We start from the raw sequence: 19189 nt of genomic DNA on the forward strand, positions 1-19189 counted from the left end.
TTGGACTTAGCACCAGAGTATGTCTCAGTTTGAGCTAAGAGAATGTGAGCTACTCCATAACGAATCTAGAGGCAGATCTTGGAACCACTGAGTGAGGTACGGTACCAAATTAGACTCCTCGGGTCAAAAAGCTCACATTCCTCATTTCCTAATGATTTCATTTTCAGAAGGTTGTCCCCTCCAAGTTTTTCATCCCAGTATTCCCCATTTGTTGATTCCCTTAAATATATTACTTGAAAAATTAAAGTCAAAGACCTATGTAGTTTTTTTCTTAAAGTATTAAAATAATTTCTAAAAGTGTGCTCTGTTTTTTTCCTTCTTAAAGGAAAGGAACATTCTGAAGTTACAGTGCTCAATATATTTTCCGATTCTGAGTATAACAGATCAGTTATAACAATAGCAGCACCTGTTGAGAAGTTGGGTAAGAATTTTTTAAAAATAATATATGATGTATTTCTGTGGAAGACATTGGGCTGACTACTCTTCCTTCACTGGTTGCCTGTTTAACTCTATAATGCTGTATGTGTAGTTTTTAGAAAAAGAACACAATTTCTTTTCATTTATTTGGGAGTCCACTCTAAACAAACAAACAAACAAATAAACTAGTATTTCCTAAGTTCCCCAAAGCACTAGAATAAGGATAGGGACTGAATCTGTGATTTAATTCATATAAAAAAGTTTGAATGACTAAGCTTTCTCTACCAAAGCAGATCTGTACCTTTGAAATGTATAGAATTGCAGAGTTGGCAAGAGCACTGGGAAGTAAAGGAACTTTTGCCTAGGGCCACACAGCCACACCTCTGGAATTGTTTACATTTTATTTATGATTTATTCTGGGAGTCCAAGAGTAATGGTTTTCTTATGTGGAAGACTGTCTAAAACTGTTGATGGCCAATAGCCATCTTCAAATAAAAGCTTGAGATAAGCATTTTAAAAGGACTTCTTTACACGGTTTCATCTATTTCAATAGACATGACAGAAACTGTGCTTAGAGAAGGGGAGTCAGGAACTATTATGCTAGCTACTGTCCTTGTGTGAAAATGGAGACAATAGTTGATTTACATATATATATATATATATATATTTATATATATATTATAAGTCTAGTATTTACTGAGTGCCTACTGTGTGTCAACACTATGCCAAGTACTACTGAAAAAATTATGTATGAGAGCTGATAAGATATCATTTGTAAATCGATAAAAAATTTTGGAATAAAAAAGTTACAAAAACCCTATTATTTTATATTTGGGAAAGAATATATATGTATATAGATATTATATACACTTATGATTGTGTGTATATTTTAACTATCTATATCTATCTATCTATCTATATATATATATACATATGTATATATATATTTTTTTCCTTCCAGCAAACCAAGTTTTAGGTTTAACAGATTTTCCTTTTAAAAAAATACATTTTTTTAATTGAAGTGCTATCTTGATACCATAGTTCATCACTCTTAATAACACATTTCATTAATTATTATAATAAAGGAATAAGGTCCCCATCTGCTTCTACTCTTAATATGATATCACATGGTTGGCTAGGTGGCACAGTAGATAAAACCCTGGAGTCAGGAGTACCTAAATTCAAACCTAGCCTTAGACATTTAATAATTGCCTAGCTGTGTGACCTTGGGCAAGTCACTTATCCCTATTTCCTTGCCAAAAAAATATGCTTTTCATATTAGACAGTAGATGAATACAAAGACTACAGAAGAAATAGTAGCTAACATTTATGTAGCACTTACCTTGTGCCAGGCATTATGCTAACTGCTTTGCAAATATTATCTCATTTTATCCTCACTCCAAGTTGAGATGTAGAGGCTGTTTTTATTCCCAGTTTAGAGTTGAAGAAACTGAGGCAATCAAAAGTTAAATGATCTACTGTAGGTCATACAGTTAGTAAATATTTAAAATAGATTGAACTCAGATCTAGCATTGTATCTACTTGCACTACCAATTTGACAAAGTTTAAAAGTTGTTTATCTGACCAATTTTTAAAATAAATATCCTGAAAATAACACGGGTTTAGATCATATAGTCAAACAGGAGAAATCTATCATAATAAGTAGAGTTAATGGTTTAGACAGATAAAATGAATTATTTTTACCCCCATCATAAAGTTTTCGTTAAAAAAAAAGTAAACTTTCATGACAACTGAGGGGTTTGTTAGGTCTTTTATTTTTAAATTAATGTAAGTTAGAGACAACCTATAAACAGACCACTGGAGAAAAACAAGTAATAATTCTGTCTTTCGAATAAATTTAAGTATCATTCTGAATTTTATATTTCTCAGCCAACTCCATTCTTGCTGCATGTGTGAAGGCCTTTCAGTTGATTGATATGGAGGTTCAAGAAGGAATTCACCCTTGCCTTGGTGCAGTGGACCTCATTCCTATCTACCCTCTTTCTGGGATAGGTGTAGAAGAGTGTGGAATGGTGGCTAGAAGTAAGTAAAAGTTTGGACTTGTGTGTTATTCCCTAATGTAAATAGGTTTCCCAACCTAAACAGCTTGTGTGAAGAGAATACTCACTTGGGAACTCCCTCTGAAAAGGAAGGCTTTAAAGAATTGTATGAGTACAATCTGTGAGATGATGTAGCTCTCCTTGATTGCATGCAGAGCTATCTCCATTTTGGGTAACTCATTCTTTTCTTCTCCACAATGTTGTACAACTACAGATACTTAAGTAGGATATGACAGAAAGACCATTGCAAATTGGGTTTCTACCTCCCCATGTAGGCTCACCATAGATAATGAGGCAAACAACAGTAGTTTCTAATGAGTTCCTTAAACTATTACAGTGGTGTATTTTTGTCCATCTGTGTCTTATTTTCTTTGAGAGGGGGTAATGATGAGGTTGAAAAACCCACTTAGATTGTAACTCCTCCCTTGCCTCAGATTTTCTCGCTTTCACTTATCCACTGCCTTCAGGAAGATTTCCTTTGGAGCTAAAATGTCACATGCTTGCCTTTTGCTCCAGGGATAAGTTTAATTTGGAAATTTTGAGCCATGTCACTTGAGGTGTTTTTGAATTAGGTAAATTGGAGGGGAAAGGATCCTTTGCCTGGACTGTCTAGCTTGAACTACTGTTAATTACAATATATACAGGCTCATAACAGTTGGGGGAAATTCTGTCTTTGGATAATTGCATTCTTCTTGGTATGACTTCAGTAGGAATGGCATATCTCCTTTTTATTATGTTTTCTTTCTCTTTTTAAAATAATGAATTGCCTAACATTTTGGCTATAAATTTGGAATTTAGATGAGACAAATGGTAACAGATACATCGAGTGCTACAAATAGGAAGCATGATTATGTTTCCAAAAGAACATTTCGCAGCTTATCCTGCATTTTAATGTGACCTGATGATTGGAGAAGCCATTTCCCAGGGAAACTTGGGCCAGCATTGACTTTATTTTTAATCTAACAATGAGTTATGGTTCAGTATGGAAAAGAAAATGTTTTTTTGGGGGAGGGGGTTTTAAGGGAGGAGGGAGGAAGTGTTCAGATCTGTCCAGATCAGATAATGATTTTAATTGTCTTCAAATCAATGATGGACAATTACATTAAACCTCAACTTAGCTAACACATGAAGGACTTCATTACAACAGGCCCAGGCCTCCCCAGATGTTCTTCCTGTATAGAAGACAGTTGTGTATCATAGGTCCAGGATTTGGTACTTTTCCCCTCCCTAACCCTTTTGGTTTGTTGGCAGCTACTGTACCTCATGATTTAAACATGGACATTTCTAATTAAATGAGAGCTCAGCTGCATTCTTGAACTAATTTATAACATTTGATTTGAAATGTAATAGCTTCAATCTTCCTCTGATTAAAAACAGTCATATACTGTACATGGTTACTATTTTGATGCTCCAACATGCAGTTTTTATTTTTACATTCCCCTTCTACACAGCTGTCAACTAATATCTTCCAATATTTTTTTAATTTTTATTTTTTGGTAACAGCATATTCATAAGACAGAGCTATTCAAATTCTATAATATTTAAGTTCTTAGAAAAGTGGTAGAATATTTTCAACTCTTAGAGGGAAAATTTTCCTGAAAAAATCAACCAAGGTGTTTAAACTGGTGATTAGGTATGATTGCCGTTTTATTTTATTTTTTTAGTGGAGAAGTAGAATAGGACAGGGGAATTTTCACAAGTCATTAACTCATAGTTAGATTTCTGAAGATTTGATAACTTATAAATATCATTCCAAATGTCCCTTTTTTTACAAGGTCCTTATTTCTGTTCTGGTTCTCTTTTCTCCCTTTAAAATCTTGAACCCTATAGTTAACTAGTTCAGTTTAACACTGTCTTCTATCTTGAATCTCTTGATTCCTTCTACTGCCATCATTCATCCCTTCCCATCACTAATCCTGACTTAATTTTACCTTAAACTTTTTTTGTATTCCTGCTCCTTTGCTTCTGAACAGCAGTGGAAGAAGTCAGACAAATGTACTGAGGCCCCTACAAATTTGTGTTTTCCAATCTCAACTGACTCCTCATTGCTGAACACTAATTGTTTTTCTCTTCCCTAATTTAATCTCTATTCCACTTCTGTTAGCATATGTTCCAAACTTTCTCTTTTCAAATCTTGAATCTTCCTCTCTCTCCCAACAGAGAACCTTATTTCACACTTAATTGAAGAAATTGAGGATATATGTCTTAAGGTTCCTCTTCTTCCCAATTCTATACTTTTCATCATTTCCTACTCTCTCCACTTTTGTTCCAAGCTCAGAGGAAGAGATAATCCCTTCTTGTAAATCTCAGACTTTCTACTTGTGCTTTTGATTCTACCCTGTTCTATCTCCTCCATGAGCTTGCCTCATTGATTCTTTCTAATTTTCAATTTCTCCTAATATGCTATCTTTACTTATAAACATGCTCAGATTTCCTTCACTTTAAAAGTTTCTCGTGATCCTATAATCCCCTTGTTTCCTTTTACATTTCGTCTCTTCTCAGTCAAGTTCATAGAAAAAAAGGAACAAAAAATGTAATTTCTCTGCTTCCTTCTTCCTCATTTACTAAACACCTAGCAGTCTGACCTGCAGCATTACCATTGAACTAAACTTCTCTCCATATGGAAACATAATGTATCTGTTACCATTTATTGTAACATTACCAATGATTTCACTACTGATAGCTCTAAAGACTTTTTCTCCATACTCTTACTTGTTGATCTCTGTAGCATTTGACACTATTAATTACCCTCCCCTACATACTCTTCCCTTCTCTAGGTATGTCAGCCTCTCTTCTCCAGACTTGTTCCTAATTGGTTATTTCCTTTTAGTCTTTTTTGCTGTCAACATCTATGTCCTCCTACTTATATGTAAATGCACCCTAGGGTCTTCTCTCTCATTACTATACTCTTGGTTATCTCATCAGCCCCTGGAAATTCAGTTATCAACTCTAAATAGCCAGCTCCCATATCTACATTGCAAGAGTCCATTTTTTTCCTAGACTATAATCCCACATTAACTACCTATTGGCCATATCCAAAGAATTGGACATGCCTGAAACAATTGAACAAGAAACAAACAAACTTTACTACTAAGCCCTTTGAAGTGTCGTATCTTCCATGTGTGAAGTGTGAGAGAGAGAGAGTGTGTGTGTGTATGTGTGTGTGTATGTGTATATGTGTGTGTGTGTGTTCATGTGCATGTGTATATTTCTGAGTAGTGTATAGTTCTGAGGCAGCTATGTGGCTAAGTGGATAGATAGAATGCTGGACCAAGAGTAAAACTTTCTGATTCAGATCTTATTTCACACATTTACTGTGTGATCCTGGGCAAGTCACTTAATCCTGTTGCCTTAGTTTCCTCATCTGTAACATAAACAGGAAAAGGAAATGACAAACTACTCCAGTAGTAAAAAAAAAAACAACCCACAAATGGGATCATGAAGAACTGGAAACAATTGAATAAAAAACTGATCGAATAACATGTTTATATTTTTTTTACATTGTGACTATTTGTCTCTCTTAATACCCCCTCCTTTATTTATTTATTCATGTATTTATTTATTTGTTTATTTGTTTGTTTATGGTCTTTGCAAGATAATGGGGTTAAGTGCCTTACCCAATACCACATAACTAGTAAGTATTAAACATCTAAGACTGGACTTAAATTTAGGTGGTCCTGACTCCAGGACTGGTACTCTACAGTATCTAGCTGTGCCCCTATCCCTTCCTTTAATTCTAGTACTAAGTCATGACCTTGGGCAAGGTATTTCCCCTGTCTTGATTTTATTTTTCTGCAAACTAAGAGGAGTTAGACTAGATGATCTCTAAGGATTCTTCCATCCTTGGTAGATCATGTAATTATAGGAGATATAACTATAAAATAAAGAGAAATGCTTCTTTTAATAAACACTCTATAATTTGTACAATCAAATGCATTCCATCATTGCAAGTAATCACTACTAGATGATATATACTTATTCAGATGCTGCTTATCTTTCTCCAATTATTTTTAAAAAACTCTTCTTTGGCATTTGTCTGCAGTTTTTTCTTCAAAGCTTCACAAAGAAATCAATCTCATTGTTTGGGTTATACTTCATATCTAACAAATAGTATGACCTGGCTAGACAAGTATTCTTATTTTTTTACTTGGATCATAATGCCTTTGAGTTGGTTCCAAATTCACCTTCCAAAGATAAAGATGAGGATTCCACTGAGGATACCGAAAATAATACAGTATGGTTCCTAAAGGTAGTTCTATCAGAATTCCAAAATGTGTTCCAAACAATGGCAGTGTTGTTTAACTAATTACACAACCTCAAGTAGGGAACTACTTGGAAAGAACAGTGGCCATTCAGAGATATAAGTGATATTTATAGAAGATTGGTTATATGGCTTTATAATTAAAATTTTTTATACTATCCATTCTTAGGAATTCCTGTAGTTTAGTTTGGTGGCATGGATAAAATAAAAATGAAAAAAAAAATTGTAGATAATCAGGATGAACAGAAGATAAATTGTATAAAGAAATGTTCCTCTCCTCATAAATTAAGAATGTTCCTATTGAAAGTTGGTTAATAATAAATTCCTGATTTTTTTTCTCTTCAACTAAATTGTTCAAGCTTTGGCCTATTATTACCAAGTTAGATAAATCAGAGTATTTATGTTTTATGAAAACGATTAATTGCTGAGAGGCTTAGAAAATCTTGCTATCTTGGGAGGCGGTCAGGCATTATAATGCTACAAGAGACTTTGGGAATCCATACAATTCTTATATCCAGGAAGGACCTCAATTAATAATTGAAGAAAGATAATTATTCAGCTTTGGAACAAAACATGAATGAGAGATTCTATAAATGATTCTGGCAATGTATTATGGTGTTCTTAAATGCTTATTATAAGTAATCCTTTTTAGTGTTTAACATGTCTTTCTTGATGAAGTTTAAACAAATTCTCTCTCTTCTTGGTGGGAATATCCTATCAGGCACAAATACTAGAAATACCACCATGAATTTATTTCTATAAATCTATACTTAATATATAATTTCCCAACAGTTTTGCCAAGCTATATTCCAGATTTTTTGACTATATAGAACAAAACTGATTAACAAGATGTCAATATCCAATATAAATAAGATGATAATTAAGAGAACTCTTAGCCCTGGATGAATTTTATTCATCTGACCCATATATTCTTTTGAATAGTAATTTTTGAGTCTCATGGAAAATAAAAGATTGCTGTTTAGTTGATCACTTGTATCTAATTCTTTGTGATCCTGTGGATCATACAATCTATGGGGTTTTCTTGACAAAGATATTGGAATGGTTTTACCATTTCTTTTTCCAGTAGATTAAGGCAAACAGGGATTAAGCCATCAAGTAAATAAAACTTCCTGAATTCAACCTTGTAGCAAACATTGACATCTATTAGACTATGTGATTGTAAGGAGAAGAGACAGAAAGGATGTGAGAGTGCCAAGGCAATGTGAGGTACAGAGTGCTGGATTGATCACAGACTCATCTTCTCTAAACTAAATATTCCTATTCAACCAAAGCAGGGATCCCAAGGCAAAATGAATACTAGAAGAATTAATGTCAAGAGATTAGAGTATTTCTCTAAGCAGAAATAGTTTGTTGCTACCTTGGAAGGAAAACTGAGCCAACACACAGTTGGCAACAGTGGAGCAGAAAAAAGAGTGGGCAGCTTTCAGAGACCTGGTGTTATACAGCACTACATTTAATCATCTGGGCCAGAACACTTGCAAACATCAAGATTGGTTTGATGAAAATTATGGAGAAATGCAAAAGCTGCTAAATGAAAAATGAGAATCCATAGGGTTTACCAGCAGGATAATTCATCCATTTCTAAGAAATCAGCATTTTATTCCATCAAAAGTAAAATCTAAGCAAAATTTAGAGAGAGCTGCAAGACTCAATAAGAAGGCAGATGAAATTCAATTTTATGCAGACAGTAACAAACCAAAATTCTTTTATGGTGCCCTGAAGGTGCTTTATGGACCAAAGACATACGATGCATCTCAACTACCTAGTGCTGATGGATCCACATTGATTAAGGATAGGAACATGATCCTAGAGAGATGGGCTGAACACTTCCTTAGTGGGTTTTTTTTAGTTTTTTTGCAAGGCAAATGGGGTTAAGTGGCTTGCCCAAGGCCACACAGCTAGGTAATTATTAAGTGTCTGAGACCAGATTTGAACTCAGGTACTCCTGACTCTAAGGCTGGTGCTTTATCCACTGTGCCACCTAGCCGCCCCTTTCTTAGTGTTCTTAACAGACTATCATCAACTAATGCAGAAGCCATTGACCATTTACCTTAAGTTGAATCAATCAGTCCCTAACTGAAGTTCCAACTGAAAAAGAGGTTTTGAATGCCATTAGATTCCTTTTAAGTGGCAAAGCACCTGGTGCTGATTCTGTTCCTGATGAGATCTACAAGGTGAGGGGTCTTATCTAAAAACTGATTGCAATTTTCCAGGGTATATGACCTAAAAAGGTTATCCCCCAAGAATTCAATGATGCCTCCATCATCCCTATCCATAAAGGTAAAGGGAATAGATTGTCCTGTGGCAATCACAGGCGATATTTCTCTTTTAGTTATTGCTGGTAAGATTCTTGCCAGAGTCCTTCTCAATCCTTCACCTGGAACATGGTCACCTTCCTAAGAGCCAGTGTGGCTTCAGAAAGACTAGAACAGTTGATAATAGTATTTACTGTTTGACAACTCCAGGAAAAAGTCCAGGAACAGAACAGAGGTCTTTATTCAGCATTTGTAGATCTGACCAAGGCCTTTGATACTGTCAGTTGTGAAGATTTATGGAAAATTATGTCCAAATTTGGAGAAGTTCATCAGTATTGCATGTCAATTCTATGATAGCATGCAATACCTGGGTTCTGGATAGTGGACAATATCTTCGAGATTTCCCAGTCACCAACAGAGTAAAACAAAGATGTGTCCTTGCTCCCATACTTTTTAGTATGATGTTTTCAGCCATGTCATCAAACACCTTCAATGAGGATGAATATGGCCTCAAGGTCAGTTACCTCACTGATGGCAAATTCTTTAACTTGAAAGGGCTACAGACCAAGACCAAAGTGAAGGGTGTATTGGTGCAGGATCTTCTGTTTGCAGATGACTGTGCATTTAATGCAGCCTCAAGCTTAGAGGGTTGATTCTCTGCTGTTTGTGCTAATTTTGGTCTAACAGTTAACACTAAGAAAACACAAATGCTCCATCAGCCAGCACCACATGGTCCATATGTGAAACCGTTGATTATAGCAAATAGAGAAGTTTTGAGTACTATGGACAGGTTCACTTACTTTGGTAGTGTCCTTTCCAAGGAAGTATACATTGACAATGAGGTTGACACTTGCATTGCCAGAATTAGCTCAGTATTTTTGAGGCTCCAAAAGAAAGTATAGGACAAAAGAGGTATTACACTGACAACCAAATTGAAGGTTTACAGAGTCATTGTGCTGATCTCATTGCTATATGACTACAAAATCTGGACAGTCTACACCATGTCAGGAAACTGAATCGCTTCCATTTAAATTGTCTTAGGAAGATTCTGAAGATCACCTCGCAGGAGAAGATACCAGATATTGAAGTCTTTTCTTGAACTAAATTTCCTAACATTCTAACATTACTATAGAGAGTACAACCACAATGGGCTAGACATATTGTTAGGATGCCAAATGTACGCTTGCCAAAAAAAAAAACTATTTTATGGAGAACTCACACAGGGCAATACCAAGATATTCTGAATATCTCATTGAAGAACTTTAGAATTGACTGAAGCATGGGAGACACTGGCATAGGACTGCCCAGCTTGTTGTGCTCTCATCAGTGAGGATGCTGTACTCTATGAGGAAGACAGAGGCAGCTCAAAAGAAACGTGACATCTGTAAGTTTAGAGTACCCACCCCAGGTGTTCACATAGACTATTTGTGCCCAACTGGTGGTAGAGCATTCCAAATTCATATTAGTCTGATCTGTCACAGTAGGACACAATGTAATTTGTCTCAAACACAGTGATGTCCTTTTTATCTTCCTTGATAAGGAAGGACAAGAACCAACCAACAAGTCAGATTTGAACGTAAGTCTTCCTGACTCCAGGTTCAGTGCTCTTTCCACTAAGTTACCTAGCTCCTTAACTGTATGATTAGAGAAAGGCAAATGTTCTGTTTTTTTTAAAGCAGAAAATGGAATCTATTATAAGTCATTTACTTTAATCTCCAGGGAAATTCTAGAATATATTATTAAAGATATATCTAATGGTATCTAGAATATTAAAATGACAATAACAAAGAACCAACCTAAGTTCAGCAACAACGGGTCAAGCCAGAATCACCTTATTTCACTTTGTCACTATTACTAAAATGATAGATCAGAGCAATGTAGATATAATGGTTGATAAAGTATCTCATGTTCTTCATTGGAAAAGCAGGAGAGATGTGATCTTAATACAAATATAGTACAACTAAATGGATTTGAAACCAGTTGAATGACTGGACTCAAAGAGTAGTTAGTTTTACATTCCTTTATGGGAATCTCTAATGAATGAGCCTCAGGGAGTTATGCTTAGCCCTCTCCTCATTATCATTTTTATTAATGACTTGGATAAAGGCAAAGACATAATTCTTGTCTAATTGATGAAACTAAAGTAGCATGGATAACTAACATAAACGATGACAGATTCAGGATGCAAATATATATATCTTAATAGCCTAGAATGTTTGAGCAAAACTTAATAATATGAAATTTAATAAAATTTGAATATAGTTGATTTAATAGATCATAGGATCATACAGTTGGGAGGGACCTCATGGACTATTTAGTCTGACACCCTCATTTTAAAGTTCAGGAAAAGGAGACCCATGGAGTTTAAATGAATTGCTCAAGGGTAGTAAACAGCAAAGTTCAGAGATAGACTTAGGTCTTCTGATTCCAGGGCTAGAGTTCTTTATATTACATTGTTTCCCATTTACAAATAAAATATGGGAGAGTCATAACTGAACAACAGTCTGAAAAAAGACCTGAAATTTTTAGTGAATCACAAGTTCAATATGAGTCAGCAATAGGAATTGACAATCAAGAAAGTGAATCTAATCTTAGACTACTTGATGTAATATATCTTCTAAGGTAATTGTTTTGCTGTATACTTACCTGGTCAGGGGTTAGGTAGATGACTCAATAGACAGAGTGCTGGGCTTAGAGTCAGAAAGTTTTATGTTTCTGTTAAAACCAATCTAAGTGAGATATAAGCTGAGTGATTATGGGCAAGACACAATCCTGTTGGCCTCAGTTTCTCATCTGTAAAATGTGCTAGAAAATAAACTGGCAAGCCACTCCAGTATCTTTGTCAAGAAAACCCTAATGAGGTCATGATGAATTGGACACGACTGAAGAACAACTGAACAACAACAAAATATTGGATTAGATGACATCTGGATATTGTGTTCAGTTCCAGTTTATTGAAAAGCAAGTAGACAAGGGAAGAAGTTCATTAGAATAGGGAGAGTTTTAAGACCATGACAAATGATGATTAGCTGAAGAAATTGGTAATGTTTAAATTACATAGGAGAAGATTCAGAGAGGTCATCTTTAAAATGTTGAAAGGTTATTATATGGAAGTAAAATTAGGCTTTTTTTATTTGGCCCAGAAGTAATCACACAGTGAATAAAAGGTCCCCAAAAAGAGAAATTTTGACTTGATGCCAATTTCCTCTCAAATGTTGCTATTGCAAAGCAGAATGAGCTATCTCTGGAGACAGTAGGTTTCCTCAAGGAAAAACTAGATGACCACTTTTTGGGTGTGTTGAATTCGTCTGACCAACTGATTTCTCTTCTAACTTTAAATTTCTATTTCTTTGCTTCCTTTTTGTCTGTTCACCTCTAGGATAAATAATGATGATCTCTTTCACTTTTTTGCCTCATCTGTACTATTTCCAACTACTTAAGCTGTTTTTGTTGTTCTTTTTATATTGTGAATTCTGTACATCTCAAGTTGTACAAAACTGGTACAACTGTACAACTGGGTACAGTATTAAAAAATTAAACAAACTCTGACCACTGCAGATTCTACTGGAAGATTATGTTATGGATTCCATATATCATGTTCCTCATTCTCTTTTGAAGTATTGTTCTATTGTTCCAATGACAAAAATATTATAGTTTGTTTATGGATCATATTTTAAAGATGGATGGATCCTTAGAGATCACCTAGGCCCATCCTTCCACATTGCCAATAAGGAAGGGAAGTAGCTTGCCTAAGGTTCCACTCAGAGGTAGTGTTAGGATTCCAAATCAGGCCCTCAGACTCCAGATCTAATACTCTTTCATTCCATTACCCTGTGATTGACCTCCTGAAAAGCTGTCTACTCCTATACTCTATTCTATGTAGCTTACTTTTGTTTCCCAATATAGCTTTATCCTGTTTATATCCACTCCACTCTCTAGTTTTTCAAAGTAACTGTTAATTAATTTTTTTTCAGGAACTTCTCTTGGTACCATTGGCATAGTTCTGGAATATTTTATCTGATCCATTATCCAAATTATTAATTAAAACTATTCCTTCTGGTTTGTGAATGGGAAGAACTTCTTACTCTAGGTTTTCTGGACACTGCCATGGACCATACCCTTTTACATTCTCTCCCATTTAGGGAGAGGCAATTCCCAGGTCATTTAGTTTGACACATTCTGGAATAAGAATTCCCTCTCCACCATACTTACAAATGGTTACCCTTGTCTTTACTTGAAGACTTCCAGTGAGAGGGAGTCTAATACCTCCTGAAGCAACTAATTTCCCCTTTGAGGTAGCTCTTATTATTAGAATATATTTCCTTTTCACTAAATCCAAATTTTTCTCTTTGTAACTTACATATATCACTTGCAGTTCCACAGTATGAGTCCAAAGAGAATGCATCTAATCCCTTTCCCATCTGACAACACTTGTCAGCAAATAATATGCTTCTGCATGTGTGAGCCCTTTCCAAATGCAAAACTGTAGGGGCACAGTTCTCAGTAGTAGCACTGTATCAGAGCCATGTGTTTTGTCAAACTACATGGAGATTTGCCTTTTGGTTTAAGGCACTGATATTGTAGTACTGGAGAGGCCTGGTGTTCTCTAGCTCATTTAAAAAGAAATTGCCATATTCACTTTTGAATTTTCCATTCAGTTAAAATATGCAACATGCACACATAATATCAATGATTTTGATTAGCAGTCATCAGCATCCATAGGAGTAGATTCAGGATGGTACTTCTAGTATTTTCAAGGCTGAGAGGAAAGATGCCATCATGGATTCACAAGGCATCAACACTATTACATGGTAGTCTTGGTACCCTTTGATTACCTATTACAGACTGTCAAAACATACGCTGATCTGGCAAATGAAGAACAACTTTTCACTTTAAGTCTTGAATCTACTCTGATTCTCCAGTTGCTATGGAAATGGTCATATGAAAGCAGCCTAATATTTGGTTAGGGATAGGAGATTTTGGTATTTTCAAAGTCTGGGTTTTGTTCTATTTTCCTTTTTTCCATAGTCCTGCCATTGTTATCATTTCTGAAAGAAATTGTTTTCTTTACATAGGTATTTATTTTAGTCTGTAATAAAGTACTTAATTCAAGAATATGGCCTCCACATGAGGAACTGAAAAAGGGTAGAGAAATAAATGGGAATATCAGAATTAAATGAAATAACATAATAACTTTTACTTATATAACACCTTGTGGTTTATAAAAACACTCCCCTCAAAGTCACTGTAGGACCTTGAAAGGTTTATTATCCATGGTTTACAGAAGATACAGTTGAGACCCTTAGAGGTTAAATGATTTTCCTGCATCTATATGACTATAACCTATTTTAGTAGCTAGTAGATACTTGAACCCAGCATTCCTGACCCCAAATTCTTGCTCTTTTCATTATATCATAATGTTTTGAAATTATCATCTTGTTATAAAGGAAGATTTTTAATCAATATGGTGGATTTAGCAATCACAAAGGATAAATAGATGTTTGATAACTAATAAGTGCAAATTGCTGTAGGCTTGCTGACTGTTATAAGAACCTCTTCATCACTAAAGATAGTGAGATGAAAATAAGAGGAAAAAACAGTAAGTATATGAAACTAAAGTACCAGTGAATGTCATAGGATTGATTTTAGGCTCAAATGAGATAATGTACATAAAGCTGTTTGTAAACTTCAAAGCATTATGTAACTGATAGTTGTAATAATTATTTTCATTTATGCATTCTTATCCAATTAGAAATTCTGAGTTAGCTAGAACAATCATGAATTTGGGTTCTCTTAGCTTTTTAAAAGTGTTTCATTGACTTGGGGTGTCTCACTAATTAATTAGAATAAATAGATTATACTAAATTCTTCTTTACCTTTTACACTTCCTTAAACATTCTTCCCTACTAATGTAAAACTCCAACTCCTCTCCCTAACCTCTCTTCCCCTGTACCCAGTGGAGGCTTCTTAGGATATTCTGCATTAAAACAAGGGATCATTAGAAAGATACTCATGCCTCACCTTTCACCCCTCTAACGTATGATGAAAGCCCTGCAAAAACTAAACCTTATATTAATTTCTTTGTTTTGTGGTCATTTTGATTGAATTTGAATTTTGGTAGACTCTCAGATATTTTTAAAGAATAATATCAACAACACAAAAAGTTAGAGGATAAAAATAAAAAATAAAATCAAAATGACAGCTAAGGTTTCCTTTGTCCTTTGAGGAAATGAATCAAAGGACTTCCGGCCAAGATGGCAGAGAGGAGGGATGGCTGGGTGATTCAGTGGATAAAGCACCAGCCCTGGAGTCAAGAGTACCTGTGTTCAAATCCAGCCTCAGACACTTGATAATTACCTAGCTATATGGCCTTGAGCAAGCCACTTAACCCCATTGCCTTGCAAAAACTAGAAAAAAAAAGATGGCAGAGAGAAGACAGGCACTGAGTTAAGGTCTCCTGGTTTCCCCTCAGAAATAACATGAAAGAAACCTCTTAACAGAAATTCAATCAACAAAATCCAGAAAGAGAAGCTAGGAGAAGAACATCTACCAAAAAGTCTGTCTCCTGGGATCGTGGGTGAGCTGGGGGCAGAGAGCAGAGAGCCAGTGGGGCCCAGGGTGAAAGATCAGCCACGGAGGCTTTGGCTATGGGAGCAGAGGTCTGGGGAGCTCCAGCACAGAGAGTTGTAGAATGCTGCTGGACATTGCTCTGCTTGGCTCCACGTCATGAGCTCCATGCTCTCAGTGGACTCCTCTTCCCAGAACAAATACAGTAACAGTCTCCAGCCCCCCATATCCCCCAGTGTGGGCAGGTGTGGGCAACAGTATGGGCAGCAGGTGTGGGCAGCAGAGCTCCCTCAGCTGAAAGAGATATTAACATTATAGCCCCACCCAGCACAGCCCACATTGTTCAAGGATAATTCATACCCTGCTGCCGCCCCTCACCCCCTCAAATCAAGACCACAGACACTTGAGATAAAGCAACAAGCACCCCCTACTGGCCAACCCACTTGGAGTTACAAAGCCATGTGAACAAAGCCTGTAGGGATTTCAAAACAAAACCTCTGTGAGCCAGCCCCTCCCTAACACAAGATCCTAGGAAAATGAAGAAAGGTCAGCAGAAAGAGGGTCCATAGAAAACTACCTAGAAGGTAAAGAACCTGACTCAGAGAGATCAAAACTTCTGAGGAGAATATGAATTGGTCTCCAGCTCAGAAAGACTTCCTAGAAGAAATCAGGAAGGAGTTTAACAATCAATTGGAAAAATTGGAAAAAGAAATTCAAGAGAAAATTAACACCTTGCAACATCTCACAAAAAAGAAGAAATCCATGGGCATATATAAAAAGAAAACAGTTCTCTCAAATCCTCAATTGGGTAAATGCAGAAAGAAAATAATTCTCTCAAAACTACACTTGGGCAAATGGAAAACTTCAAAAATAGAACTGACCAATTGGAAAAGGACTTGCAAAAGGTAAATGAAGAAAAGTCTTCTCTAAAATAAATTAGTTTCATCGGGAAGCTAGGTGGAACAGTTGATAGAGTACTGGCCCTGGAATCAGGAGTACCTGAGCTCAAATCCAGCCTCAGACACTTAATAATTACCTAGCTATGTGGCCTTGGGAAAGCCACTTAACCACATTGCCTTGCAAAAACTAAAAAAAAAAATTAGTTTCTTTGGAAACTAATGACTCCATGAGACAACAAGAAACTGTTAAACAAAACCAAAAAAAGAAAAAGAAAAAATAGAAGAAAATGTAAAATACCTCATCAGTAAAACCAATGATCTCAAGAATAGAACCAGGAGAGACAACCTAAGAATCATTGGACTTCCTGAAAACATTGAAGAGAAAAAAAAATCCTGGACTTAATAGTACAGGAGTTAGTGATGGAAAACTGCCCTTATATCATGAAACCAGAGTGCAAAATCATTATTGAAAGAATAAAATCAGCCCCTTCTGGTAAGGAATCCCAAAATGAAAACACCAAGGAATATTGTGGCCAAATTCCAGAACTATCAGATAAAAGAAAAAATCCTGAAAGCAGCCAGAAAGAAACAATTTAGATACCAATGAGCCACAGTACGGATTACACAGGACCTGGCTGCATCAACATTAAGGGATCGAAGGGCCTGGAATGAGAAATTCCAAAGAGCAAGGGAGCTTGGAATGCAGCCAAGAATCTACTATACAACAAACTAAACCTTCTCTTCTAGGGGAAAAGATGGATGATTAATGAGATAGGAGACTTCCATCTCTTCCTGATGAAAAGACCAGAGCTAAATAGAAAATCTGGACATCAAACAGAAGACTCAAGAGACACATGAAAAGGTAAAATAAAAACAGTAAAGGGAAAAAAAAACTTCTCCAATAAGATGAAACTGGCTATATCCCCACCTGGGAGAAAGATTCTCATAATTTGAAAATTGTAACTATTTTAGAGACAATATACTTAGCAGAAGTGATGGACACTCATGACTTATCCGTGACTTTCATAGAATAAAAACAATATCTCCTTAACAAGGGGGGACAGCAAAGAGATGGGAGGATGGAGGAGATTGAATGGGGTGAATGACATTACATATGGAAGTACAAAGCAACTATTGCAATAGAGAAGAAAGGAGGAGATGAGAACCACCTGAATATTACTCTCATCAAATTAGGCCTAAATATACACACACTCAGTTAAATTGAGAAACTTATCTTACCTTTCAAGTATAAAAAGGGGAAAGGAGGGGGGGGGAGGAAAAGAGGAACTAACAAAAGGAAGAAGGGACAAAAGGAAAAGGGAAAGAAAGGGGAGGGGTGTTGGATACAAGGGGGCAAATATACTGAAGGTGGTGGTATTCAGAAACAAATTTGTTTGTATTCAGAAACAATTTCCCGCTGGGGAATGTGGATAAAGTGAATAAAAGGGAAAAATATAAACAGAAGGAAGATAGCATGGAGGGCAATAAAGAGTTAGTAATTATAACTTTGAATGTGAATGGGATAAACTCTCCCATAAAATGTAAGCAAATAGCAGACTAGATTAAAAATCAGAATCCTACAATATTCTGCTTACAGGAAATTCCTTTGAAACAGAGAGAGATATGTACAGAGTAAAAGTACAAGGTTGGAACAAAATATATTTTGCTTTAGCTGAAATGAAAAAACCAGTGGTAACAATCCTTATCTCAGACAAAGCAGCTGCAAAAATAGATCTCATTAAAAGTGATAAGAAGAAAACTATATCTTCCAAAAAGGTACCATAGATAATGAAGCAATTTCAATACTAAATATATATGCACTAAGTGATATAACATCCAAATTTTTAGAACTAAACATGCAACTAAAAAAATTAGAGAAAGAACAAATTAAAAACCCCCAATTAAATATCAAATTAGAAATTCTAAAAATTAAAGGAAAAATTAATAAAATCAAAAGCAAGAAAATTATTGAATTAATAAATAAAACTAAGAGTTGATTTTATGAAAATGCCAATAAAATTGATAAACCTCTGGTGAATTTGATTAAACAAAAGAAAGTAGAAAACCAGTATCAAAAATGAAAAAGGTGAACTCACCATCAATGAGGAGAAAATTAAAGTAACAAGGCAGAATTATTTTGCCCAACTGTGTACTAATAAATTTGATAATCTAAGTGAAATGGATGAATATTTACAAAAATATAAATTGCCCAGGTTAAATGAAGAGGAAATTAAATATTTAAATTAAATTTTAATACAATTTAAATTAAATTAAAACCCTATCTCAGAAAAAAAAATTCAACAAGCCATTATTGAACTACCTAAGAAAAAATCTCCAGGGCCAGATGGATTCACGAGTGAATTCTATCAAACATTTAAGGAACAATTGGTTCTAATTCTATATAAACTCTTTGGCAAAATAGGTGAGGACAGAACTCTGCCTACCTCTTTCTATGACACCAATATGATGTTGATACCTAAACCAGGAAGAGTCAGAACAGAGAAAGAAAATGATAGATCTATCTCCCTAATGTATATAGATGCAAAAATCTTAAATAACATCTTAGCAAAGCGATTACAGCAAGTTATCACTAGGATAATACACTATGATCAAGCAGGATTTATCCCAGGAATGCAAGATTGGTTCAATATTAGGAAAACTGTTAGTTTAATTAACTATATCAGTAACAAACCTATCAGAAATCATATG

The 19189-nt window shown here is 35.4% G+C and overlaps 1 protein-coding gene across 12 annotated transcripts in view; it reads left to right on the forward strand.

Moving 5' to 3' along the window:
* FTCDNL1 (formiminotransferase cyclodeaminase N-terminal like) overlaps positions 1 to 19189 on the forward strand; it is a 124912-nt gene that overhangs the window by 68993 nt on the left and 36730 nt on the right. For all 12 annotated transcript variants that reach the window (XM_074215368.1, XM_074215369.1, XM_074215370.1 and 9 more), the window contains 2 exons: positions 326 to 421; positions 2308 to 2460. In XM_074215368.1, the coding sequence (XP_074071469.1) occupies positions 326 to 421; positions 2308 to 2460 (249 nt within the window). The remainder of the gene's footprint in view (positions 1 to 325; positions 422 to 2307; positions 2461 to 19189) is intronic.

This window comes from Macrotis lagotis, chromosome 1, assembly GCF_037893015.1.
Source record: "Macrotis lagotis isolate mMagLag1 chromosome 1, bilby.v1.9.chrom.fasta, whole genome shotgun sequence".
Lineage (NCBI taxonomy): Eukaryota > Metazoa > Chordata > Mammalia > Peramelemorphia > Peramelidae > Macrotis > Macrotis lagotis.